The 27545-nt window shown below is 37.9% G+C and overlaps 1 protein-coding gene across 2 annotated transcripts in view; it reads right to left on the bottom strand.

Annotated features, from left to right (window-relative positions):
- The window catches only part of STK39 (serine/threonine kinase 39), a 331699-nt gene that overhangs the window by 196360 nt on the left and 107794 nt on the right, over positions 1 to 27545 (bottom strand). For both annotated transcript variants that reach the window (XM_069080684.1, XM_069080683.1), the window contains exons 3-5: positions 23961 to 24069; positions 20993 to 21134; positions 19210 to 19265 (exon numbers count right to left, since the gene is read on the bottom strand). In XM_069080684.1, the coding sequence (XP_068936785.1) occupies positions 19210 to 19265; positions 20993 to 21134; positions 23961 to 24069 (307 nt within the window). The remainder of the gene's footprint in view (positions 1 to 19209; positions 19266 to 20992; positions 21135 to 23960; positions 24070 to 27545) is intronic.

Genomic DNA, 27545 nt, shown 5'->3' on the forward strand with positions numbered 1-27545 from the left:
TCTCTCTCTCTCTCTGTCTCTCATCCCCAAGTTTTAGTACAAATCACATTTAAGACTTTTAGAATATCCTACATACTTTTCCATTCTATTCTTCTTCCGAAGTAAAATTCTAATACAGAGAAACAATATACATTGCAAGAAGGAGGTGGAAAGAGGGACGCACACGTGGGTGGACTTAACTTGCTCCTACTTCCCACCTCCCTTTACACTCGCTTACAAAAGGCAATTGAATGGCAACCTCCACCCATTATTTCTAATTCTGCCATCTGGGGACAAAAAGAACAATCTAGTCCCTCTTCTGCATCCCAAAATATTTAAAGTTCTTCTAGCTGTCCTTAATGATCTTCTGTCACCAGGACCAACTATATCTTAGAGCACTGATCACAAGTATTAGAATTATAACTGGAAGGAGCCTTGGAGGCCACACAATTCAATCTCAAGTGATTTGCCAAAGTTCACACAGGTCATTGGTAACAGAGGTAGGATCTGCAAACCCTAAGCTAGTGACCTTTATTTCCATTCCTGGTTTAAAAAAAAAAATTCTTTGCTATAACGTTAAAGGAAGATCAGTGAACATCAGAGAAAGGAATAGTGATTCCAAGAATCACTAGTATAACTTCATCAAGAATAGGCCATGTCAAATGATACTTGCTTGAAAGTATTCCTAGACTAGAAACAAGTACAGCAGGAGAATGCTGATGATACAGATTATCAAAGCATTTAACAAAGTCTCTTAGGCTCTTCTTGGGGGGAGGAGGGGGGAATATGAAGAGATAAGAACTAGGTATTTATGTATTAGGTGGATTCATATCCAACTGTGCTGGCCAGAACAGGACTATCAGTATTCGAATAGTATTCGCTGATATTTCTAGCTCAACCTGAAAAGGTCTCTAAAGGAAGTTCCAAGAAATCTTTGCTTGGTCCTGTGCTGCCTCACATTTCTATCAATGATTATACAGACAGCACAATCTGCATGCTTTAGTTCTTTATGCCTGTACACAACTAATCCACTGAATGGCAAGATAAAAGCATCTTCTGAGTTTTAACTACGAGAGCTGGAAAGGATCTCAAGAGGTTAGTTCCTCTAGTCCAACCCCCTCCTTTTACATGAGAGGACTCTGAAACTCAGAGAAGATGAGCAATGCCTAACTTCACACAGATAGTAACTGTTAGAGGAATGATTGGAATCAAGGTCTCCTTTCAAGAGTAAAGTGAACCCCAGTGGCTTCTGGAGCCATGAGACACTGCTATGCCTAAATGTACTTAGAAACATTTGACAAGAAAGGAATGAGCTTACAGTACACAGAATATAACATCCATTTTTGTCTGTGTATCCCTAATGCTGGCACATAATAGCTAATATATATTGCTAGATTGAATTCTGACTCTTGAGATACCTGAATGTGACATTGCCAGAATTAAGTTATAAAATCTGAAACTGCAACAAAAGAGACACAAAATGCTACATCAGTGCAGAGAACAGAGAGATCACCTCTTTCCCACCCTGGATCTGCTTAACATCATGAGATTCAGAACAAAAATTGTTTCCAACACCCCCCACAAAAAAAAAAAAATAGATCCCACTTCAAAAAAGAGCATGGTCCCTACAAATTAATACTGAAGAAGAACTGAAAAGAGAAATCAATCCTGTGACATTTAATGAGTCCAGGCCAACAGCTTTTGTTTGTCAGCTGTTCCTACAGATATAAGTTTCCCTTTTCTTGATGAAGAGAGTCCTGGATTCTTCTTTTAAACACCAGAGAGCAAAAAATCTGACAGTTTCATAGTGTTCTTAGGCACTGCCACCAAAAGAATGTACAATATCAATATACAAACTCCCTTAACGTACAAAGAGTTAACTTCAAATATCAATAAAAGTTCAGGAGGAAACATTTCCCTATATCAGAACTTATGTGGATAGACTACATGAATCATCCCCCATATGCTTTTTTTTTTTCACCTTTTGTATTCTACAGACGTGCTATAATGTTAACTTTTAAAGGAGTAAGTCTAGGCTGTGTGCATAATTTGCATTCTGGATATGAAGTTATCTTACACTGACATGAAAAATTTTTAAAATGAGGAAAACAATTAAGCATTGTTTTCTCTAGTAGTACTATGGCTGTACAATCCCCAAACCAAGCACCTCTACCCCCACTCTCCATGACATCCATATTTGTCTTCCTACTCCCAACTTCAAGGCAAAGACAGAGGCGCTAAGTGCACAAAGGGATACAGGACTGCAAGGCAATCCATTATCAGCTCTTAGTCTGGCTACTGATACAGTAAATTAGCCAGACCAATGGAGGGAGGTATTAGTGCAAATGATGATAAATGATGAATAATTTCCCAAGCACTATTCCCCAAAGCATGAAAACTTGCAAAAAAAGTCCCAAGATCCACATATGGTTGCCCAGCTAAGCTGAAGCAACCTCAAATTTACCACATACAGCAGCTAGGAGGCAAGAAAGGACTTGCAATCCTCAAGCAATCCACTTTGCAAATAATGCTCACAACCATATAATCACGAGCAATCTAAATATACATGTTTGCAATCTAAATGCTTCAATTTCTACTGCCCAGTGGTTCGCTGGTGCTGATAAAAAAAAGTAGCCCTATCAGCAGACGGGGGATGCCCTCTTCTTGTACAAGGTCATTTCCTTACTGAAGCGATAAGCAAGCTTCTAGGAAATTCCAAATAGTAACCAGTGATACCCATTCACAGTATGATTAAGGTGGATGGGACCTAAGGTCTTCCCATCAAAAACCCTCATTTTAACAAAAGAGGAAACAAAGGACCAAAAAGATGAAGTTAACATGCTGGGATGAGCCCACGGAGTTCAAAGGCAACACATAAAAAGCCAAAGGAAAGGAGTCGGGATTCAGGATGCCTTCATATGATTATGTAACATCTCTGTAGCTCTGGCTCCTCACGTACAAAACTAAACTAAAAAAGTTTCAACCTACTAAAAAAGAATTGTTTTAAGGGTAAAATATGGCATTAGATATGAAAAAGTTCAGATAAAGGTCCTGTAAAACATCAGTACAAAATAAAGTCATTATTACCTGAATTCAAAATATTTCCCCTGGGGTGGCTAGGTGGCGCAGTAAATAGAGCACTGGCCTTGGAGTCAGGAGGACCTGAGTTCAAATTCAGATTCAGACACTTAACATTTACTAGTCGTGTGACCTTGGGTAAGTCACTTAACCCCAATGGCCTTCCAAAAAAGCAAAAATCAAAAACAAAATATTTTTCCAAAGTAAACAAGCACAATACCCTGAAGTCATAAGAACTCCAGGGATGCTGAATCGGCAAACATTGACTCAAACAACAAAAAAAGGGATTATATGAAATATTAATAAAAATAAAATTTTAAAATAATGGTCATATATGTCTAGATGGTTATGTCCTTATCATGTGGAAAAATGCATTCCACATGGACTCACTATGTTGGTTACAAGATAGTCTGTGAAAAGCCAGAATAAATAACTTCTAATAACAAAAAGAAGATCCTGTAAGGAGGGATGAGGAAAGCACTACACACACATAAAAGGAATTGTATCAATTTTATTAAGCTTATAGAACAGCAAGTCAAGGTTAACAGAATCTCTAAAAAACTTTAAAGAGGTAAACAAATTATAATAAAATCATCTCTGTGAGGGCCCTAAGTTTTCTGGAAACCTAAGATGAGCAAATACTCAAAAGTAAGAGCCTTATAAATTAAATCCCATATTAACCAGAATTCTGTTTACTAGAACTCCCTATTAACCAAAAGTCTATAAATGAAATCTTAGAATTTTTAGAAACCACAGAATCAAAGAGTCTCAGAACTGGAAGGGACCTTGGAGTCTACTTATTGAGTCCAGTTTCTACCTCAACGAGAATCCTTTGGGTATGTTGTTACATACCCGAGAGCTGAATGACACTGTGGAAAAAGGGTTGAATTTTGGAACCACAGTCCAAATCTTGGCTCTATGATTTGCAATCTGTATGACTTTAGGCAATCAGTACATCTCTCTGGGTCTCAGCTTTGGCTAGGTGCCTTTCTAGCTCTGATCCTTGGCCTGAAGACTTACAGTGACAGTTTGCCCAAGGCAACTCATTCTTCCTTTTGGATAGCTCTAATTGATGGAAAGTTTTCCTAATATCAAGCTTAGGTCTGCCTTTTTTGCAGGTTTCATCTACTGCTCCAAATTCTATCATCAAAGGCAAAGAAGAACAAGTTTAATCCTTTTCATGAGAGAGCCTGTCAAATACTTAAAGAAAGTTATTGTGTATGCTCTAATTTTTTGCTTCCCCAACCATTTATCCCAAGGTAATCAAGGTTGCCAAAACCCTCCAAATATCCTTCTTCAGAAATTCCTCCCCCTTCTTATCTCTTCTGTTCCTTACCATAATATACTCTGAAGTAGAAACAGCAAGTCCAATTGCCTCATTTTACAGGTAAAGCAAGTGAAACCCATGTCAGGTAAATGAATTGTCCAAGATCATTCAGTGAATACAGTTAGAATAGAAGTTAGGTATCCTAATTCACAGTCCATTCTACGTAAAAAATTAATGTTCACAATAAAGACCTGTAGGCACCTACAACATCCCTATACTCTCAGTGAAAAAACATTAAACTATATTAGTAATTTTAAAGTTGTATATTTTATTTCATTCTTTTTTTCTGAAAACTGGCAAATAAAGTATGGCATGTAAATATACTAATTAATTCAAAATTTATTAAAACATAGTGGGAACAAGAGAAACTAGGTGGTGAAGCGGATAGAACATTGGGCCTGGAATCAGGAAGACCCGAGTTCAAATATGGTCTTAGACACTTGGACACTTAGACCCTACGCAAGTTACATGACCCTGTTTGCCTCAGTTTCCTCATCTATAAAATGAGCTGGAAAAGGAAATGGCAAACCATTCCACTACCTTTGCCAAGAAAAACCCAAAGAGGGTCACTAAGAGTTGGAAATGACTGAAAATAATTACTGAACAACAAACAATACAATTGTGTACAAGGTACTATATTGGGCACCAAAGATACAAAGATACAGAAAAAAAAATAAGTCTGCCCTCAAAAAACTTACATTCTAGGGGGCAAGGGATGCAAAGTAGAGAACCCAACCAGTACAAAGGTAAATAAATATAAAAAAAGAACACTACCAGCCATTCTGTAAGAGGAAGTAGCTCAGTAGTCCTTAAAGTAAACCAGAAAATCCAGAAAGTAGAAGTAAAGAGTGAGTATATTCCAGACAGGGACAGCCTTGAGGATGCACAAAATGGAAAAAGGCCCATTGGATTAAGGGACTCCCCTGTTAGCCAGTTTGGCTAGATCTCATACGTAAAGGGAAGTAATCTGAAATAACTCTGAAAAGGTAGGTAGATAAAAGGTTGTTCATGGGATAGGCTAAGAAGCCTATAGTTTATATCAGAAGCAAAGATGAGCTTTTTTAAATTTTTGAGTGGAGGAATGACAGACCCATGTTTCAGGAATATTAATTTAGCATCTATGTAAAAGATGGACTGTGGAGGGGAGAGTAGTGAAGCAGAGAGATCAACTTATCAATTACCAGTGTAGTCCAGGTGAAATAGAGTGTCTGAAGCAAAGTAGAAACTATGTGAGGGAGGAGAAGCAGATGGAAATCAGAGAGACAGCAGTGTTATATTCATAAAGACTTGGAAACAGATAGGATACAGGAGACAAAGCAGGGAAAGGAGGCAAAAATTAATCCAATATTATGAAGGTGGATGACTAGTGGAACAACAGTGCCCTCAACAGAAATAGGAAAGGTTGGCAAAGAGACAGATTCTGAAGAAAACAGTTGTTTTGAACATGCTGAGTTTCAGATACCAATGGGAAATTAGGGTGGAGATGTCATAGAGGTAGCTGACAATGCAGGAGTAGGGCTCAAGAGAGATGAATTTAGATTTAGAAGATGCCTGGATAGAGAACATTTAGTCTGTGAAGGCTGATGAAGTCAAGAGAAAGAATGTGTAAAGAAATTAGAAAAAAGTGTTCAAGAAAGCTCCTTTGGACATTGATGCTTAATGAGTGGGAGAAAAATGATGATCCAACCAAAATGACTGAAGAACAGTCAGAAAGGCAAAAAAAATATTGTATTACAGAAGAAAAATGAGAGAGTATCCAGGAAGAAATGGAGATTGACAGTGTCAAAAGCTGCAAAGGGGTCAAGTAAGGTGAGGACTGAGAAAAGGTCACCAGATTTAACAGTTAAGAGATCCTCTGTACCCTTGAAAAAAGCAGCTTCAGTTGGACGGTAGTTAGAAGTCAGATTACAAGGAGTTTAAGGGGAAAGGAGGTGAAATGGAGGCAATGAATACAGATGATTTTTAAGAGTCTGGTTGTGAAAGGAAGAAGAGATAAAGGGCAGTATTTTCAGCAAAAGGCAAAGAAGTAAAGGTTACTGATTTGCTGTTCTTGATAAATGATGGGGGAAACATGGGCATGTTTCTAAGCAACAGGAAAGGACGTAGAGGACGTGTGCAGATTTCAGATGGGAGGAAGAAAGGGAACAATTAAGGAAGTAAGTTTCCAAATGAGATGGGAAGAGACCAGACAGAATACAAGTAGAAGGATTGGGTATGGTCAAAAAAAGAGCCATAATTTCATCAGAAACTAGAGAAAAGAACAAGAGAATGAGAGTTATCAGTTGGGGTTGATATGTGGAGAAGGAAAGAAGGGAGATCTCAAGGTGAACAGTCTCTATTTTCTCAGTAAAGCAGAAAATATGAGAATATGAAGGCTTGATTAAAAATGTGGGGAGAGAAGTGGTAACAGAGCCTGAAAAAGAAGAGGTCTGGAACAGCTGCTGCAGTGAAAGTGATACAAAAATCAATCACGGAAGAATAAAGGATTGCGGTGTAGCAATGAGGGTCCATTTAAAAGTAGATTAAGGATTCAGTCAGCAGGGTTGAATGATTTTCTCCAGCAACATGCGAGAGCATGTGAGTTGGAGCTAGTAAGTCAGATCATGAGGGTAACTGAGGATTTGGGGTTGACAAAGTATGACTGGTGACAGAGTAACGAAGTAAAGAATTAAAAGCAGAGTATATGGAATACAATTATGCTACAAGATATGATGAACAGGCAGACTTCAGAAATACCTGGACAGTTATATATATAACAGTTCATAAATATATGAACTGATGATAAGTAAAGTGAGCAGAACCAGGAGAACACTGTATAGTAACAGTCACATTATGCAATGACTGACTTTGTTGTACTTTGCTCTTCTCAGCAATGCAAGGATCTAAGACTCAAAAGACTCACAATGGAAAATGCTATCCACATCCAGAAAAAGAACTCTGGAGTCTGAATGCAGATGGAAGCATACTATTTGCTCTCCTTTTCTTTTGTTGTTTTGCTTCTTCTTTCTTGTGGTTCCTCCCATTAGTTCTAATTCTTCTTTACATCATGATTAATGTGAAAACAAAAATTTTTAGAAGTAGATTATAGTGCATAACTGAACCCCAGGACAACCCCAGGTTCAAGACTGTGGAAGGAGGAATGCAAGGCTGGAGCAGGGACAACAGATTCCGGGGACAGAGAGGAGGTCCTGATGATGAAGAATAGGTTCAGGAAGAGTAAATCTGGGGGAGGGATGGAATAAGAGAGTTGTGGTCAGAAGGAAATTCCCAGAATTTGTACAACACAGTGGCAGCATAGAGGGAGGGAGAGTAGAAGGAAGTAAAGAAGGGAAGGAGGGACAGAAGGAAGGCAGGCATTTATTAAGCACCTACTAAGTGCCAGATACCATATTAAGCATTTTACAAATATCTCATTTGATCCTGGGAAGTAGTTACTATTATTATCCTCATTTTATAGTTAAGTAAACTGAGCCAGAGACTGTGACTTTCTTAAACTATTAAGTATCTGAGAGCACATTTGAACTCAAGTTTTCCTGGGTGATGGTTAGATCAAGAATATAGCCATTCTGAGGGGTAGCTGAAATAAAGATAGTTGAAGAACTGGCAGGCTAGGGTGTCCTTGTGGACAGGGACTAGGCCATTTCTGTCTGTGTCCTCAGTAACACGTACAGAGTGAGTGCCTGGCACACACAGAGCAGGTGCTCCGTGAGTGCACGGTGGCTGACCAATGTGCTCAGGCAGGATAGTGAGGTCTGGGTAAGAAGAGAAGACTGTAAGGCAGGCACTAGTAAATTCCCAGAGGAAAAGAAAACGATGTTGGGTCTAGTAGCAACCATCAGAAGGATCCAGAGCAAGTAATGCCAACAAATGGATCAGATCTAAAAGGATCTTTAAGGAATTCAAATGTTTCTGAGTGAGGGAAGGACTCCCCAGCACTGGAGTGGATGGCTGGGGATGCACTATGATTAACCACAAAGTGACTTATGCCTGAGCCAAGCTATGTAAAAGAGTAATATCATGTGGGAGATTCTTCCCTCGAGACAACCTATGAGCCCAGGAAACACATAGAACCTCTCCAAATTCTAAGGGGCAGTTACTGTCCTTAAGCTCAAGGTAGGAATGATTTCAGATGCTGGAATATAGAAAATAAGCTGAATGTAAATATACTCACTAATATAATCATAGCTCAACAACTTGTATTGCTTTTCCTACAAACTAAAAACTTATTTTGCCAAACAAGTCTCATCAATACAGTCCATGCACCTCAGAGATAAGAAAAAGCATTTGCCTTTCTTCCCTGTAGACCCTCTCTTCCTTTGGGATTAACCCCCTTAAAAATGCTTTCACAGAGGTAAAATTCCATCCGGGATGGAGGACAAATGATTCACACCCATGGAACTCATCTTCTAAGACTTCTTTAAGTTGTTCTGTAGACAGCTTCTAGCAGCTGCTTTATGGATAATCTTAATAACAGCATCTAAGCACCCATACAGTTTCCCAACCAATGGTTTAAAAGTGCAATGCAAAATGGAATTTCTGAAACTGCTTACATTCCTGATACAAGCAAAAGGTTTTTTACTAAATGGGAACATTTTTCAAAATCCTAAAATGTAGGAAGTCCATTCATTCGATTACCTTTTAATAACACACATAGCACTTGTCTCTCCAAAGGAATTCCTTGTCATTTTTATAGGATTACATGAAGGAAACCATTTCAATTGAAAAGTATAAAAGAATAACTGATGTTATCATAAATTTATTTTAAGCACAATAAATAAATTTTAAAATAGATAACTCACCTTTTAAAAGAATTTATGTCCTGGGTTTGTTTTTTTTTTAACTTTCATTTATATTGTTTTTCTGGGCATGCAGAAGGATTCTGAATTCCTACCCATTGTTTCAAGACTTTCTTAATTTTTTATCCATTTACTTATTAGCTGACTAAGGAGAAACTGCTCATAGTCAGAATTGGAAAACATTCATTTGTAAGACTGATTATTTTCAGCCTTTAAAATATGCAATGGTATGTAATGCAGAGAAGCTAGAAGCATTTCCAATAAGATCAGGGGTGAAACAAGGATGCTCATTATCACCACTGTTATTCAATATTGTACTAGAATGTTACCTACAGCAGTAAGAAAAAGAAATTGAAGGAATTAGAATAGGCAATGTAGAAGTAAAGCTATCAAATCCTTGCGGATGATATACTTCGAGAATCCTAAAGAATCAACTAAAAAACTACTTAAAATAATTAATAACTTCAGAAAAGTTGCTGGATATAAAATAAACCCACATAAATCATTGGCATTTCTATATTTTACTACCAAAGCCCATCAGAAGAGATAGAGAAATTCCATTTAAAGTAATTTAGACAACATTAAAATATTTGGGAGTCTACTTGACAAGGCAAACCCAGGAACTATATAAACACAATTACAAAACACTTTTCACACAAATAAGGTCAGATCTAAACAACTGGAAAGATCAGTTGCTCATGGGTATGCCTAGCTAATATAATAAAAATGATAATTCTACCTAAATTAATTTACTTATTTAGTGCCATACTAATCAAACTACCAAAATATTATTTAAAGAGCTAGAAGAAACAGTAACAAAATTTATCTGGAAGAACAAAAGGTCCTGAATATCTAGGGAAATAATGAAAAGAAATGCAAAGGAAGCTGGCCTAGCTGCACCATATCTAAAACTGTATTATAAAGCAGCAATCATTAAAACTTCTTGGCATTGGCTAAGATAGGGTGGTGGATCAGTGAAATAGGTTAGGTCAGACTACAGTAATCTCCTGTTTAAAAAACCCAAAGACTCCAGTTTCTGGGATAAGAACTCACTATCCAACAAAAACTGCTGGGAAAACTGAAAATGTGGTAGAAACTAGGCATAGATCAACATCTTACAGAGTATAACAAAATAAGATTAAAATGGGCACGTGATTTAGATACAAAGGGTAAGACTATAAGCAAATCAGGAGAACAAGGAATAGTTTACCTGTCAGATCTATGGAAAAGGAAAAATTTATGACCAAACAAGAGACAGAGAACATTATGAAATATAAAATGGATAATTTTGATTACATTAAGTTGAAAAGATTTTGCACAAAGTCAACACAACCAAGATGAGAATGGAAGCAGAAAGCTGGGAAACAATTTTTACAATGAGTATCTCTGATAAAGGCCTCATTTCTAACATATATAAAGAACTGAGTTAAATCTGTAAGAATACAAGTCATTCCCCAATTGATAAATGGTCAAAGGATATGAACAAGCAGTTCTGAGATGAAGAAATTAAAGCTATCACTAGTCATATGAAAAAATGCTCTAAATAACTATTGATTAAATATCTAAAAATCTATTGATTAGAGAAATGCAAATCAAAACAACTCTGAAGTATCACATCACACCTATCAGATTGGTTAACATGACAAAAGAGGAAAATGACAAATGGTGAAGAAAATTGGAACAATAATGCATTGCTGTTGGAGTTATGAACTGATTCAACCATTCTGGAAAGCAATTTGGAACTATACCCTAAAGCCTATAAAATTGTGCCTACCTTTTGACCCAGCAATAACACTTCTACATCTGTATCCCACAGAGACCATACAAATGGAAAAGGGATCCACATGTACAAAAATATTTATAGCAGCTTTTTGTGGTGGCCAAGAATTGGCAATTGAGGTGATGCCCATCAGTTGGGGAATGGCTGAACAAGTTGTGATATATGAATGTAGTGGAATACTATTGTTCCATAAGAAATGATGAGCAGGTGGATTTCGGAAATAGCTGGAAAGACTTACATGAACTGATGCTGAGTGAAGTGAGCAGAACCAGGAGAACATTGTACACAGTAATAGCAACATTGCACATAACCAACTTTGATAGGCAATACAGGGATATAAGACAATTACACAAGACTCATGATGGAAAAAGCTACCCACACCCAGAGAAAGAACTATAGAATTTGAATGCAGATTGAAGCATCCTCTTTTCTCTCTTTTTTTCTTCTTTCTCATGGTTTTTCCCTTTGGTTCTAATTCTTTTTTACAATATGATTAATGTGGAAATATGTTTAATATGATTGTACATGTATATACTATATCAGACTGCACACCATCTTGGGGGGGGCAGAAGGGGAGGGAGAAAATTTAGAACTCAAAATCTTAAGAGTGAATGTTGAAAACTAAAAACTAACAAAATTTTAAAATAAAATTAATCTATAATGGTTTAGATCTTATAACAGATTCATATTAAACATAATGTGCACTATCCTTTATTAAATGCTTATAAACTCTCTCATCGGGCAGATAGGTGGCACAGCAGAAAAAATGCCTGGTCTGGACACAGAAAGACTTATCTTCCTGTGTTCAAAACCAGTCTCAGACACTTACTAGCTATGGGACTCTGGACAAATCACTTAACCCTATTTTTCTCAGTTCCCTCATCTGTAAAATGAGCTGGAGAGGGAATGGCAAACCATTTCTGTATCTCTGCAAAGAAATGGGGTCACACAAAGAGTTGGACATGACTAAAAAAATGACTAAACAACAAAATACTCTTTTTCCACTAAAATTCTAGCTATGTCTCCTAAATATTTATTTACCCTTTGACAATTAAAGACACATAATCCCTGGTTTGGCCTTCAGAGGGAATCTAATGTGCTCTGAAGGAATTATTTATTAAATGGAAGAAAGGTGGGGCAAGAGGTTTAAGAGGCTCAGAAAAGATGTGTTGAAATTTCAGCAGAGTTTGAGAGATCATACTCACAGCTGTAAACTGTGGGCTGAGTAAGAGAACTTCTCTCCCTTTTGGGTCTTCTCCACATATTCCCTTCCTACTCAGGTTTCAACACTAGCTGTCAAACCAAGAATCATAGTCTCAGATTGCTTTACAGAACTGATAAGGTAGGGGTGGAATGGTAGGTGTTAGTAGGGGAATCAAAATGGCACCTCCTAGGTTGGAGGAGGCATTCATTCAGGAGGATTACATAATTTTGTAAACCATGGTTTGCAAATTTTCTAACGCATCCCCTTATTTGGGGTGTGAAGGAATTGTTCAGAATAGTCACTTCCATTTTTACATCCAACTCTCAGCTCCCACTTACTATCTCATGACCACAGGGCTCTACCACCAAGCAAAGTTGGTAGGTTTTTATTTGTGTACCCCAGGCAAGGCCTGAAGATTGTGGCCACTGAGGTTTATGTCCATTCCTTCACTGTTCCACATGTGATTTGACCTAACCCAAGATAAATACCCAAATGCCATGAAAAGCATTATCTGGGATTAAAATAAGTGCTTAGGAAAAGGAATACACAGTGCATTTCATTGTATTTTCATGCCTGTTGAGTTGTAGACAACTGCCTAATTGCCTAATGCTAGACCTGGCTTAGCTATGAAGAGCTGTTTTTAAATCTTCACAGTATTTCGGGACTAGCCTTTTTTTGTCCCTTTTCTTCTCAGAAGCAACTTTTAGCTGTTTATTTCCATTAAAAATGGTTTCTCCAGTCTCTAATCTAATCTATCTATTGTCTTATGCATGTCGCGGCAACTAGATTAGAAAATCTATTGTACTGGTTACGAAATGTACTCCAAGTCCAAACTAGTAGGAAATCACTAGCATAAAACCTAACCTGGCTTTAACCGCCTAAGTCAGGAACGTGAAACCTGTGGCCTCAAGGCCACACATGGCCCTCTAGGTCTTCAAGCGCAGCCTTTGACTGAAACCAAACTTCACAGAAAAAAATCCCCTTAATAAAAGGATTTGTTCTATAAAACTTGGACTGGGTCAAAAGGCCACACCTGAGGACCTAGAAGGCCACATGTAGCCTTGAGGCCACAGGTTCCCCACTTGGCCTAAGCCCTCTAAAAAAGACTCTTCCTGTTGTATTAAGAAATTAAAGAGCATAATAAATAAGAGGTATTCATGAAAGGTTCAAGCTTTAAACTAAAAACAGACAGAAACCTCATCAGTGGGGTGTGGCCAGTCAGGCAGACACTCTTGGCATATAACTGAAGCAACTGAGGGGAAAAGGGGGAAGGGGATGAGGCTGCAGTAAAGCCTCCAGAATCCTAATTCTCCATCTGCTAATTTCTCCCACCTACATGCTATCTACTGCTGCTGCCTTATCTACTGCTGCTGCCTACCCAAAAATAAAAGAAACAAGAAAAAGACACCTCCCCTCTGTGTATGCCACACAAACACAGGCACTAATGGTAATCACCTATGTCTGAGTCCTGAGAAGAGTCAAGTTCCCAGGAGGTCAGACTTTAGTATGAAGTCGCCTCCTACACAGAATACATCCCAGGGACTGGGGGATATCCAGTCCCTATCTCAGTCCTAGCTCCCCAAAGGGATGCTGCTTCTCAGAACCTGACTGCACGGCTTCTCCCAAGAACCCAAGAAGTGCCTTTCTTCTTACAGTGCTCTCCTTCTCTCTTTAAGTCCATGCCAAAGCAGTGAAAAGCAGAACACCATGTGGTTTTGCAAATAACACTCAGTCAGCATATCTACCTCCCTTTGGGTTCTTAGAGATGAAGCATAAAGCCTGATTACTTCCAGGCAAGTCAAGTCTTAGCAGGTGTTACTGGTAAAAGCTTTAGTCACAGAAGACAAAACATAGGCTGAATCTGAAAATATACCAAGAGAAGAAAAAAATCTGGGTACACAACCTCGCCTCACTGAACATAACTATCCCACTACTTTAAACAAGCAAACAAACAAAGCCCTGTTCCATTTTCTGCCTGGGATGTGAGGGCGCCAGGAGCATATGTGTGGCATTAAAAATGTGATTCGAATGAAACAGAGATGCTGGTGAAACCCTCCCAGGGCCCTAGCTCCCTATGTTGTCCCAGGCATTTTCAAAGCAATGTTAAACCTAGTTTAAGCTACCTTCTTTTCTTATTTCCCAACTATTACTAAAAACTAAAGAAGGGAAATCCATAAACAAACTCTACAGCAATGGAAGGGAGTAATGATCTGCTTCTTCTTATACAGATATTGCATGTGTGAACAACTTTTTTTAATCAGTACTGGCTGACTGAACCCAAATGAAAGTAATTATGGTAAATCAAATAAACTTTAAAATTTTCCAGGAAAATCCACTATTTACAGAAATCCAAAAACTGAATCCATTTGAAATATGAAAAAAAAATTCCTATAGGGCATAATTTGTCACTTTTATAATTATGGGCTTTCTTCTTTCTTTTTTTGTGTTGGAGTGGGGAAGGCGAGGCGATTTGGGTTAAATGACTCATCCGAGGTCACACAGCTAGTTAAGTGTCAAATGTTAGAGGCCAGATTTGAACTCAGGTACTCCTGACTTCAGGCCCTATACTCTATTCACTAAACCACCTAGTTGCCCCTGGGCTTTCTTATATTAAGTTTGTCTAGAATGAGAATTTCGCCTTTTTGCACAAATAAGGTGTGCTAAGACTTATTTGTTGTCTTTCTGCAACACTATATGAGAAAGACATAGTATATGACTAAGATGGTGTCTCCTCTTCCTGAAGTACAGTAGTGAGAGCTAGCTATTAATTTTATAGACACTGTCTAATCAAGTTATTTATCTGGAAGGCAAAGAAGGGGCCTTGTGCATCAGGCTTAAAAATCCTACATTGATTAGACCCAGGGTGCTGCTCCTCAGCATAGTTCTGCATGTGATGATGACTCACAAGAGAAGTGCTTCTGCTTGGAACACCTCCAATTCCTCCCCTTCCCCAGCTCCCCCCACAACCTCACCAGTGCCTGTGCCACACTTTATGCTTAAACAGCAGCGGAGGAGATGGAAGAGGAAAAAGGTATGGCGTAGGTTCCCTGGCCCAGATGGCGATCAATTTATGCACAGATGCAGAAGATCTAATTATGGCCCAGATTATTTTTGTTTGCACAATTACAAATGCTATTAGTGTTTGAAAGCTATCCAGCTCCTTTGTTTTTAACCTAACTACAGAGCTCTGTCCTCCTGACCCTCTACAGCAGCAGACACCTGAACATACTTCATCTCAACAATTAGGCACTGTGTAATACACAGTTTTTCTACATACAAAGTCTACACTGTTCCCTGTATACTAACTTTCCTCCCCTAAGGTCTTCCATTCTGTCCATGGCCTTGAAAGGATTTCTCCTGGTATTTACCTGGAGCACTCTCTCTCTGTCTCTCTCTCAGATTGGGAATCTGGCTCAAGAACAAGAAAAAATGAAAAAAAAATTGGAAGAGAACCTCCAAGATAGCAAAATCTAAAATTTTACTTCAACAATATCTCCAAGAATGACCATACAGTTTTTGCAGATAACTATCTAATCTGTATAATCGGTACTAATCTGTCTGATAAAGTCCAGTCATGTATGGATCCACTGCCCAGTGATAACCTGCTCTTGGGTGTTCTATAGGCATCTTAATGGCAACATATACAAAATTATTATCAGTTATGTTGAATTATATGAAATTGTTATCTATTATTACATTATATTCATTATTATCTATTATATTACACCCTAAGTCTACTCTGCCTTGAAACTTCTCTATTTCTTTTGAGGGAACCATCATCTTCCCAGTCACCCAAGTTCACAACCCTAGAATTAGTCATTCTGGACTCTGCCCTCTTCTCCTCACTTCCTACAGGCAACCAGTCACCAATTCTTGCCATTTTAACCCCACAACATCACTCCTTTCCTTCCCCTTCTCTCCATTCACAAAATACCCACCACCCGAGTTCAACTCAACCTCCCACCTAGACTAGAATAGCTTCATAACTGTTTTCTCAACTTGGAATCTCTCCTCTCTGTAATCCATCCTCCTCATAGCTTTCAAAGAGCCTAAGACACTGCCCTGCTCAAAAATCTTACAAAGCTCCTCACTGCCAAAATACTGCATTTAAAACTTTCATGATCTGGCTCCCAACCCCTCCCACTTTATCTCAGAGTACCACCTTCCATGAACTCTACATTCATTGAACTGTAGATTTAGATCTAGAAGGAATCCAACTCCCACATTTTTATGGCTGAGGAAACTGGGTCCCAGAGAAGATCAATGATTTCTTAAAACCATTTAGCTCCAAAGCATCTGAAGTGGGATTGAAACCTATGTCTTCTAACTCCAACTCCACATTCTATCCACTACATTGTTACCTTTCCAAAACTGACCCCCAGGCAAACCTAAAAACAGTAGTATTTGTCCCAATGTGATACTCCATCTCCCGCCTCTGAGATTCAGTAGCACAAGCCATCTCCCATGCCTAGAATGTTCCTCTTACCACATCTCTACCTCTTTAGCACCTGTCTGTCTTCAAGGTTCAACTGAGGTGCCTTCCATGAAGCTGACTTTTATTTTCCCCACCGACCCAGCTGCTAGAGGTCTCTCTCTCAATTTCCCTGGCACTAAGGCTAATTGTATATATGTTGTGTCCCTTCAAAAGGATATCACAAGATCCTTAACAGCAGAGACTGTTTCATTTTTGTCTTTGTAACCATATAACCTCAAAAGGTTCCTGGCATATAATTTGGTGCTTAATAAATGCATGCTGAATTGAATTTTACAAGTGATTGTCACCTTAGGACACTAGAGAAGGGGCAAAAAAAAAACCTTTTTGTTATAAAATGTGTTCATATTTACTACAAGATATGTGCCATATGTACACACAACAGCAATCTTCCTCTTCCCCCCCCCCACCTCCCTCCACTCCCCTCCCACCAACCAATCTCTTGGTATGTGGCACACACCCACAGCCTAACAAAACACTAGTATTGTGGAAGAAAAAGATTCAAGTATAGCTAACCTCAGGGAATCCAAACTGGAAAAGGACAATCTGTCCAAAACTCATAGGAAGCATAGCCAAGAAAACCAAATCATTAATATAAGACTAATGGGATTAAATGACTGCCAGATAGTGAAGAGAAGAAATTAAAATGACAGCAATTGATAGGCCACTTTACTGCAAAGACAAAATGCAGTTGCTCTGACCTTCCTATCAGTATGTGATCATTTCTTTATAAAAAAAGGAACATCAGTTATATTTCACTATCAACTTAAAGCAAGATGAATGACAGCAAGTTAATTCTTCTGGTTTCCCAGCTGGCATCCGTTTGCCTTCTTATTAGCTCACAAATGCCCTCAAAATCCAGCCACCTACAGAACATGTGGAATCCATGCAAACTTAGGACAGTGCTACAGCTAATGTAGAGACAGTCCTGAGTTATGAAAAGGAGAAAGGAACACTGGGGCCGAAAGGTTTTAAAAAAGTGTCCAAAAGTTTATCCTCAGCTTTCAGGTAATCAATGGAAGCATTCTTAAACCGTCTCTAGCTCCTGTGGTAAGGGCTAATAAGTACGTGGGGTTGAGGATTAAGTGAATGAGGAGCTTAGCTAGGCAGCCTCAGGAACAGCAAATAAACCATGAAACAAACTGTTAGGATAAAAAACCTATCATTCAGGATGGAAATAACTGCAAAGAAGTTTATTTGTGTTATTTTCTACTGTTGCTGGCTTCCTAAGAAGCAGATGCTCAGCTCCACAAAGTTTCCAATTTCCCTTCTGCCTATTAAAAAAAATTCCTTCCTTTAAGGACAAAGTCAATACTTTCCTTCAGGTGTGCAGTTGTCTATCAAAACCTTCTTCCTAAAGTCCTATCAGATGTTAACAAAGTATAGTGGAAAGAACATGGAAGGCAGATTCACAAGCCTGGAGTTTTCATCCCAGCTGTGCTACTTATTATGTGTGACATCAACCAAGTCCATTACCTTTTCTGGCCTCAGTTTCCTCATATGACCCTTCCAGTTCTAGGTCTATGATCCTATGCCCTAGCTCTTGTACACGGTCACAGCTTTACTGTAACCTCCCTAAAAGACTGACTTCAGTAAAAAAATTACTTGACCCTCAGAGAAAGCAAGCAAGCATTGTCAATAGAAAGCCTCACATACTAGCATGGTTATTCTCAATGAACCTAGTGGATTTCTGATAGTGATATACTATCTACCTATAGATCTCAAGATCAGGCAAATTATAGCTAGAAAAATAAATTAAAGGCTGATGACTCTGATCTGATTTCGCATGGTAGACATGGAATTTGGGAGAATTAAAGGAGTCTCTGCTGCATTTTTCATTTTTAAAATGGAGCAACTGTGTCTTCACCTCAAATGAAACCAAATGAGCTCAGTCAATATTCTCAGCATTACTCAGGGATAACACAAGCAAGCAGAATGAATTCGCACAGCAATACACTTTCCTAAGTAGTCATTACCTGAGAGCTAACAAAGACTCATCTATACATTACAAGCAGCAGTTCTGAAAAGGTTATCAGAACAAGGGGAGGCATTAAAAACAGAAATGAATGGCTCCCTTGGCAACACTTTCCAAAAAGGGTCTTTATTTTGTCACCAAGTTTTTGAACTTTCAGCATCATCAAAACTAGGAATGATTTTTAAAGTAGGTATTTTTTCAAAGTTCTGCAAATCTCTTCTTCCCATAAGTGACCAGTGTCCACTATCCAATCAAAAGGCTAGCAAGCCTAACAGAACTGAATAAAAAACTAGGACAGTATGATTTGTCTTAACTAAAATGCTATTAGCCGAAACAAAATTGTTTGTCAAAGGATCCAGAATGAATTCATCAAGACAAAAGTTAAACTGTGTGTGCCACAGGCTCCACTATTTCAAAGAAACTATAAATAGTATAATCAAGCCTTGTTGAACACTACCTGGAGAAAATAGATTATAGGCATTTATTCATTTCTCAGTAACAAATCAAAACTCCTACAAACTGTAGAGCAGAACACCCTTGTGTAAACAAATAATGAATTTTAGATTTATAATCTTTACCTGCTATTTGTACTGAACCGTCTTCGCCCAAAAGAATATTACCAGCCTTCAAATCCCTATCAGAAATAAATCAGAAGTTAATTCTACAAAGTATACATATTATATTATATACATTTCTTCAGTAAGATTTTTTTAAAGGTAAACATTACAAATTTGAATCGCACTTCACAAATATTATTTTGTAAATTAGGAAATATGACCAATACTAGGAAACCAGAGTATTCCATATTCTGTCATTCACTAGATTTAATCTAAATCACAAACAAAGCCTTAATCTTACATGTTGGTAATAGAGTCAGATCTGAAACTCACAATGTTTTAGTCTTATGAAGCACTCCAGTATGCTTTTTGGTGTAGGGTTTTGGTTTTTTTTTCAACAGACTTGTCATTTCATCAGTGTATACAGACTGGTATACATCCTGGTACACAGACTGACAGTGCCTCCAAACTTGGTCTAAAAAACTGTTTGGACCACTGACTGGGAAGTTAAGAGATTTGCCAAGCCACACAACTTTGTCAAAATAAGGGCTTGAACCCAGGTCCTTCCTGACTTCCAGGCTAGCCCTCAAGCTCAATCATACCATTAAAATGTTACCTATTTAATAAAACTACCTTCATTCACATCTGTCTCTGAGAACAATTCTAAAATACTCTTCAAAATTTAATCCAATAAACATTAGTTTTTGCTCTATGTGGAAACCACTAATGGGGCATATGTCTTTTCATTATTAATACCAAGCTGGAAGAATAATTTATTCATTCCAACATTTCTAGTCCTTATTCTCAACTGTCTGATTAGATGAATAGTCCTAGCAACATGGCAATACTGCTCTCTCATAACAAAAATATATGGTTATATTATTTTTACATGCAATTGGGAAAAAATTTTAATCAAAGAAAATGTACAACTTAGAAGATAAAATATAAAAAGTTGGTTGGATAAAATAACAGTATACAAAGCATAAATTCATTTTGTTCTGGAAAGGAAAAAACCCTCTAATCCTATCTTGGAACTGACACAGTCACCCACTAGATTAAACTTTATCAACAAATAGAAAGGCATTTATTTGAATCAGCAGAATCCCTGGGATCTTCCAGGATGCAGGGTTCTTTCAAAAAGAGGAAATCTAGCAAGTCCTTCCCTTTTCCCTCTCAAAAGGACAGCCCTTACTCCCACCAACCTATTACAATGTTTGCAGCTGTTATCCCAGTACTAAAAATAAAAAGAATGTCCAACAAAATAAAAAACCCTAGAGGATATGACCCAAGCAGTACACTCCAGATTTTTTAGGAGACAATCAATACTTTTACAATCTGTAAATTAGCTTTTTAATGAAAACTTGATTGTTTATCTAATCAAAGCCCTGGACAAATAAACAAAAGTCAATAGAAGTAGCAGTGAAATGAAGAAGTCTAAATTTATAGAGTTTAACACATTGCTTACACACACACACACACACACACACACACACACAAAATCACATACATGTGTGCATATCTATTATCTCAGAAGTGCACTACCTTGAAATTAATTCTCAAAGCAATGTTCTCTAAAACTGTCAAAAATTATAAAATAGATGACCTAACTTTGTAGGCCAACTCATTTCACCCAAAATGACTCTCCAGTTTTTCCTTACGTATTTAAATTGCCAATCAATAGTTCCTTATATTATCTACAGACAACAAAACTAGAAATGTCACTAAACTTATTATGGTATGATTTACTCTGATAATCTTTAAATAAGTACCTAAGTAATAAGAAAATCTCTACAGATATTCATACCTGTGAATTTGACCATTTCTATGGAGATAGTCTAAGCCTTCCAAAACTTCTTTAAGAATTGTAGCTATTATTGATTCTTCCAGGACTCCATTCTTGTGCTCTCCTCGATTGACAATATATTTTATGATATCCAGCATTGAACCTAAATTGATAAGTATAACTTTTAACAATAATACTTTTAGTTGTCTTTTCAGACAGTGCCTACTAGAGGAAAAAAGCTATTTGTCCAAACTTAAAAGAAACTCAAATGAAGACATGTGTAGACTAATATAGACTGAAATAAACAAAATTGGGAGAACATATAGAATGACAATAATATAAAACAACCCTCAAAAGTCATATTATATGTAATAACAAATCTTGATTCGAGAAGGCCTCTGACACCCTTCCCTTGTCTCAGCAGAGAGATGGTAAACTACATATGTAGAATCTTGTATCCACTGTCAGACAGGGACATTGTGTCATTTGGTTTTGTTCAACAGTTAACTGTTTTTCTTTGTTGTAAGGGAGAATTCTATGGAAGGAGAAGATTATAAGAAAAGGACTGCTATGGGGGGGGGGGCAAGGGGGGGGAGACAAATAAAACCACTGATAATTTTTTTTTATTTTAGCTTAAAAAAAATCAAGCAGTGAGCTTAATTTCCAAATTTACATAAGCAGTACAAAGCAGTGAGCTTAATTTCCAAATTTACATAAGCAGTACATTACTCACAGTGGCTTCAAAAACACACATGTATTTCAAAAGAATTTTAAATTGAAACATGGAAAATATAAATTAATCAGGCCTTTCTATTGGTTCTCTGACTTGTTTTGCTTGATCCCAGATGGCAATACTACAGGCAATGCATGGAAGTTTCAGAAAAATAGGTTTTGGTTCAAAATGAGGAAAAAATTCCTAACAAACAGAGCTGTCCAATGGCTGCCTCAGCAAGACAGTGAATTTCCTGTGACAGAAATGTTGGGAAGTCTTTCCCTGACATCAAGTCTTCAGCTTTCAGAGACACAGAAGTACTAGGCTCTTTCTCCATTCTTCAATGATGGAAAAGCTTCAGGATTCAAACAGGGCATAAGAAGTGAGGGAAAATACTACAAGATAAAGCTAAGGAAAAGTTGAAAAGAAGAAGGGCCATAGTCCTTCCTCAAAAGTAAAATTATGGGAGCCAGAACCTGAAAAAAAAAGTAGCCTACTACCTCAGGGCCAACTAACTGGCAAACTAAGGGCTATTTTCTTTGTGGGTCAACAAGACCTGGCTATGAATATACCTGAGGAAAAAAACAGGTTAACATACCAATCTTTATAATGAAAAACTATTCAATACAATGTTAAAGTAAACAGAGCAATATCCCTTGGCAAAGTACAACTCAGGTTTCAACACATTAATTAATATTCAGTACCTCCGGGTCATTTATAATAGCTGTAATTACCTGGGGGTTGAGCATTTCTGAGGAGTTAACAAATGGCTTCTTTAAGGCCCTAAAATTGGCTTGGGGCCTGCACTGATTAACTGTGAGGATGCTGTCTCCCCATTAGACATAATTGCATTAAGCCAACCTCCTCCTCTATCAAAAGTCTATCAAAAGCAAATCAAGTTTTTCCCCTCAAAGAGAAATGTTCTTTTAAACTACATTTTCTGACAATTTAGGGAGGAAAAGGCCAAATTCCAAAGGAATTTTGTATATGACAATACCACACCATCAAGTTTACAAAATAATTTCCTGCTTTGCTGAGACAGAACAATAAGAACATTTCCACATCAGTCTGCATTCACAGGACTGATTACCTGTGGAAACTTGCTTAACTTTCCTCTTACCCAAAGTCCAGTATAGGAAGGTCTCTTTTTCAAGAGGGCAGGGAAATTTTCTGTCAGGTCAAAGAGCAATAAGAAAAGGAATGGAAGTGACCTGATGAAACTTTTATTCAATAAAGATTGCTTTATGGGATTAAAAATAAAAAGGCAAACTGAAAAGCAAAGTCATGAGATAAAACCTGAGACTTATACAGGTATTTCACCCTGTTCAGAGTCCCAGGCCCTTGGAAATCCTCCAGATTTTCTTGCAAGGTAGTTCAACCAGAGGCAAGATAATCTTGCATCCAAAGATGCACTGACAGGGGTTCTTCTCTCTCCTCTATTTTTCTCCCTTAAAAAAAAAATCCGCAGACCAAAGTGGGCACTGAAGGAAACAATGACTAACAGGATTGGCTGGAACCCAAAACAAAGCTGAGCTAGGCTCGCCTAGATTCTCCCCAAGTCTGCCAAAGTAGATCCAAGGAAGTTACAGCTCCTTGGTTTATTTCATTTCTGGGCCTCTGGATCCAAGACTGACTTTGTCTTCTTTTAAATTTGGACAGCTCCCTGCTTCCTCTCTGGGGGCCTGGGCTCAGTCCTAGCAATTACATAAACCCTGCCACCACTGGCTTGGCATTGCCTAAGCAATCCTAAAATGTTCTCTCTTCCTGGGGATGGGAGCTCAGTATCTAAACCTGAGGTTGGTCAATGGAAAAGGTATTGATGTGAGGGAGCCATCAAGAATGACTGCCCTCCAACCTGGAGAGCCAAAGTTCTTGTCAGTTCCCAAGATCACAACACTTCATTCATGCTCTAGAAGTCACAACTGTTCACCTTAAGGTCTTTATGGAGCTATTGTTTCATTCGGTGAAGATATTTCTACAAGCACAGATCATAATCCCTGTACCCCTCAGCAGAAAATTTCTTTAGTAGCTATGATCAGGAAAAAAAAAAATCACCATCACTTTCTGATGGTGAACCTCAAGAAGCCACTGCCTGGCCTTCATCTACAACCTTTTCAGCTTGGTAGGATGTTCCAAACTTGGCAGTCTATTGCCATGGTCTTCAAGAACCCAGGGTTACTTCTGTGCCACAACAAGGCACAGTGGACAGGTAACATGACACACATATGAAAAATCTTAACTCTACGTCCCATGGTCCCCCAAATTCAAACAACTTACCTCCACTTAATAATTTCATAACCAGCCAAAGCTCATCCTTTACAACAAAAGAGGTGTAATAGGTCACTACGTTGGGATGGCTGCACTGGCTCATGGCTTGGATTTCTTTCTATAAAGAAAGCAAAACATGACACAGTACCGTGGGGAGGAAATAAGGCAATCTTTTTGTTTGTTGCTTGTGTGACTGTATATGCCTGATGTATCAGTTAGACTGAGACACCGAAATGGTTTTTTAAGATGTAGAATCAAACTTAAAACTCTTGTCCAGAGACAAAGAAACACTAAACAAGAGACCGTTGGACCAGGAAATAGGAGACCTAAATTCTACTTCAAGTTCCAGCAATAATAATCACTAACACTTAGCACTTTCAAGTTTGAGCCTCAGAACAAGCCTGTAAGGTACTAAGGACAAGTGTTGTTATGCCCATTTTAAAGATGAAGATAAATGATTTGTCTTTAGTCACATGACTGTTAAATGTCAAGAGACAGGATTTCATCTGGGTATTCCTCACTTCTTAACTGTATGTCTTGTACACCTTAGTTTCTCTAATCCAAAAGTGGATATACATACACATATATATGTAAAAGTCAATATTACTAGCACTAATAACCGCAGCTAACATCTATATAGAATGACACAGTAGATAGAGCGCTGGGCCTGGAGTCAGGAAGACTTATCCTTCTGAGTTCAAATCTGGCCACAGACACTCACTAGCTGTGTGGCCCTGGGCAAGTCACTTAACTCTGCTTGCTTCAGTTTCCTCATCTGTAAAATGAGTTAAAGAAGGAAATACCAAACCAGTATCTTTACCAAGAAAAACCCAAAAGGGGTCACAAAGAGTTGGACATGACTAAAAATACCTAAACAACAACAATTATATAGTACTTACTATGTTTCAGGCACTGTGCTAAGTGCTTTACAAATATTATCTCATTTTACCCTCACAACAACCCTGGGCAGAAGGTACTATTATTTTCCCCACCTGAAAGATGAAGAAACTGAAGCAAACAAATGACTTAAATGACTTGACCAGCCTCACAAAGCATCTGAGGTCAGATCTAAACTCAGGCCTTCATGATTCCCAGACTGGTGCCCTATTTATGGTTTTGTCTGTCTGTCTGTCTATCTGTCTGTCTTTTTCTCTCTCCATAGATAGATACAGTAGATATACATACATATATGTGTATTTGTGTGCATATGTAAAATAGTAATGTTTGTAACACTGTCCCCGAGACACTAAGATGTGCCAAATTATTAAACAAGGATAATGCTACCCTGTCTGTATTTGGTAAAGGTAGGAAATAAGTATATATTTTAGAAAAATTATTTAACAAAACCAATGGAGATACAGCTTTAAAACTTCTCTATAACTTACAATCCCATAGAATTGCCTGAGAAGTTAGTGGTCTGCCCATTATCACATAACTGGGCTGTGTTAAAAGGCAAGACCTGAATCCAGACGTTCCTAAATCTAAGCCCAGGGCCCTATCCACCCTGTAATGATTTCAGTCTGCCCATTCTCCTCTCCCTGTATATGTTTTGTATATATTCTGTAAACATGTATATACCTAGGGGAGGCTAGGTGGCGCAGTGAATAGAGCACCAGCCCTCGAATCAAGAGGACCTGTGTTCAAATCCAGCCTCAGACACTTAACACAAAACTAGCCGTGTAACCTTGGGCAAGTCACTTAACCCCAATTGCCCTATCTTCCCCCCCTCCAAAAATAAAAGCAAAAAAAAACACAAAAACAAAACATGTATATACCTGGTGAAAGAAATATAAGTACCTTGAGGGCAGGGACATAATCACTTTCATAACTGTATCCCCAGTGTCTACAGGTATCATACATAAGGCATTTGATTTACTGACTGACGGGTTGGTTAACTCAAGGTTTATCAGAAAGTTTAAATGTGTATTATAGAATGTCAACAGATGGGCATAACCTAGGTTCTTGGGATTTTTCTCTAAAGAGAAGTATAATAATAATTATTACAAAAAATAATATATTATTTCTATAATGTAATAATTTCTATAATATAATAATAATTATAGAAATAAAATAATATGATGTATTATTATATTATTATGGAAATAATATATTATAGAAATAATTCTAAATAATTAATACTAACACTAAATCTCCTTAGCACATGCTTCAAAGATCACTGTGGTAAGTATGACTGTCAAATAACTATACCTGTAAAAGATAAATATAAGGCAGAAAGAATTGCTTTTAAATAATCATGAGCTCCTATATCCACTGTTATAATGGGAAAATGTACTACTGTTGTTTATTTCTATTTATTATGCAACATTCTCCTTTCTCTTTGCCCTTCCAAAAAACTAATAATTTTAGCTTTTCTAAATCTGACACTTTTCAGTTCAGTCAACTTCTGTCCTTTAAACAAGATCTGAAACCTGAGGTCCAGTTTCTGTCTGTTTCTGGTGTTAGGTTTGGAGATGAGAAGACAATTTTGTAAGGAGCAATGGAAGCCTGCCCAGGACATTCCTTTTTTAACTCACTCTGACATCTGTTAATTGTTGAGGATGGCCCATTTAAAGTTTTGCAGCATGAAATGGAGTCCAGTTCAAACAGGCATCCCCTGCTGTTCACAGAAACACAAGCAGTGTTTTCTTCAACATGCAGAGTTCATATTTCTAATCATTTTATGCTAAATGCAAATAAATACAGGCAATAGTCACCTCATTCTAGCTATAGACAACTAAACTTCTAAATCATTAAACACAATGGCCCATAAACAGCTCTACTGCCCATCTGCTCTTAAGAAAGGAAAGTCTTCTACATAAAAGCAGGGGTGGGCCAGAGTCAAGAAAACACTTGTTCCAGCCCTTCTCTTTCAGACAGCCAGTATCACTTCCTAGTGAAAGTATCTGGTTCTCTGACATTGGAGACAGTGAAGAATGGTGGGTGCCAATGTGTACAAATGAGTATGTGTTTTAGGGAAGGAGACTTAAAGGGAAAGAGCAAGCTTTTGTAGGCATTCCACGATCTACAAATCATCACATTTCTTTCCAAGAGAACTTTAACATTTGGGGATCCAGTGTTCTGAGTATTCTGAAGTTTTAGGGCAAAGGACCGGTTTACCTCTACCAAAACAAAAGAGAGGGAGAGGAAGAAAAGAAAAATAAAGATGAAGAGATTGTTTTGGGGCAGTCCAGCTTACTCTTCCCTTTCAGTCAAGCTGATAAATATCATCTAGCCCATCATTTCTTCACTTGGGATTCTAAGACCTCCAATGGGTCCATGAATAGATTTCAGGAAATACATGAACAGGAGAACATGGGGAAAAAAAATTACACCTTTACTTTCACTAAGGTTTGGTCTGCTATGTATTTTATTTTATACATTTGAAAACACTATCCTTCAAAGGCATATAGTCTGCCAAATGGGTCCAAGACACAAAAAGAGGTTAAGAATTCCTACTCTAGGAGGGGTTAGGTGGTGCAGTGAGTAGAGAAGGCAATGGAGTCAGGAAGACCTGGGTTCAGATAGGCCTCAGACACTTCACACACAAACACACACACACACACACACACACACACACACACACACACACACACA

Source organism: Petaurus breviceps, unplaced genomic scaffold (assembly GCF_028583685.1).
Source record: "Petaurus breviceps papuanus isolate PSGF00001 unplaced genomic scaffold, PetGlider_PUasm1.0 91133, whole genome shotgun sequence".
NCBI classification, from domain to species: Eukaryota; Metazoa; Chordata; class Mammalia; order Diprotodontia; family Petauridae; genus Petaurus; species Petaurus breviceps.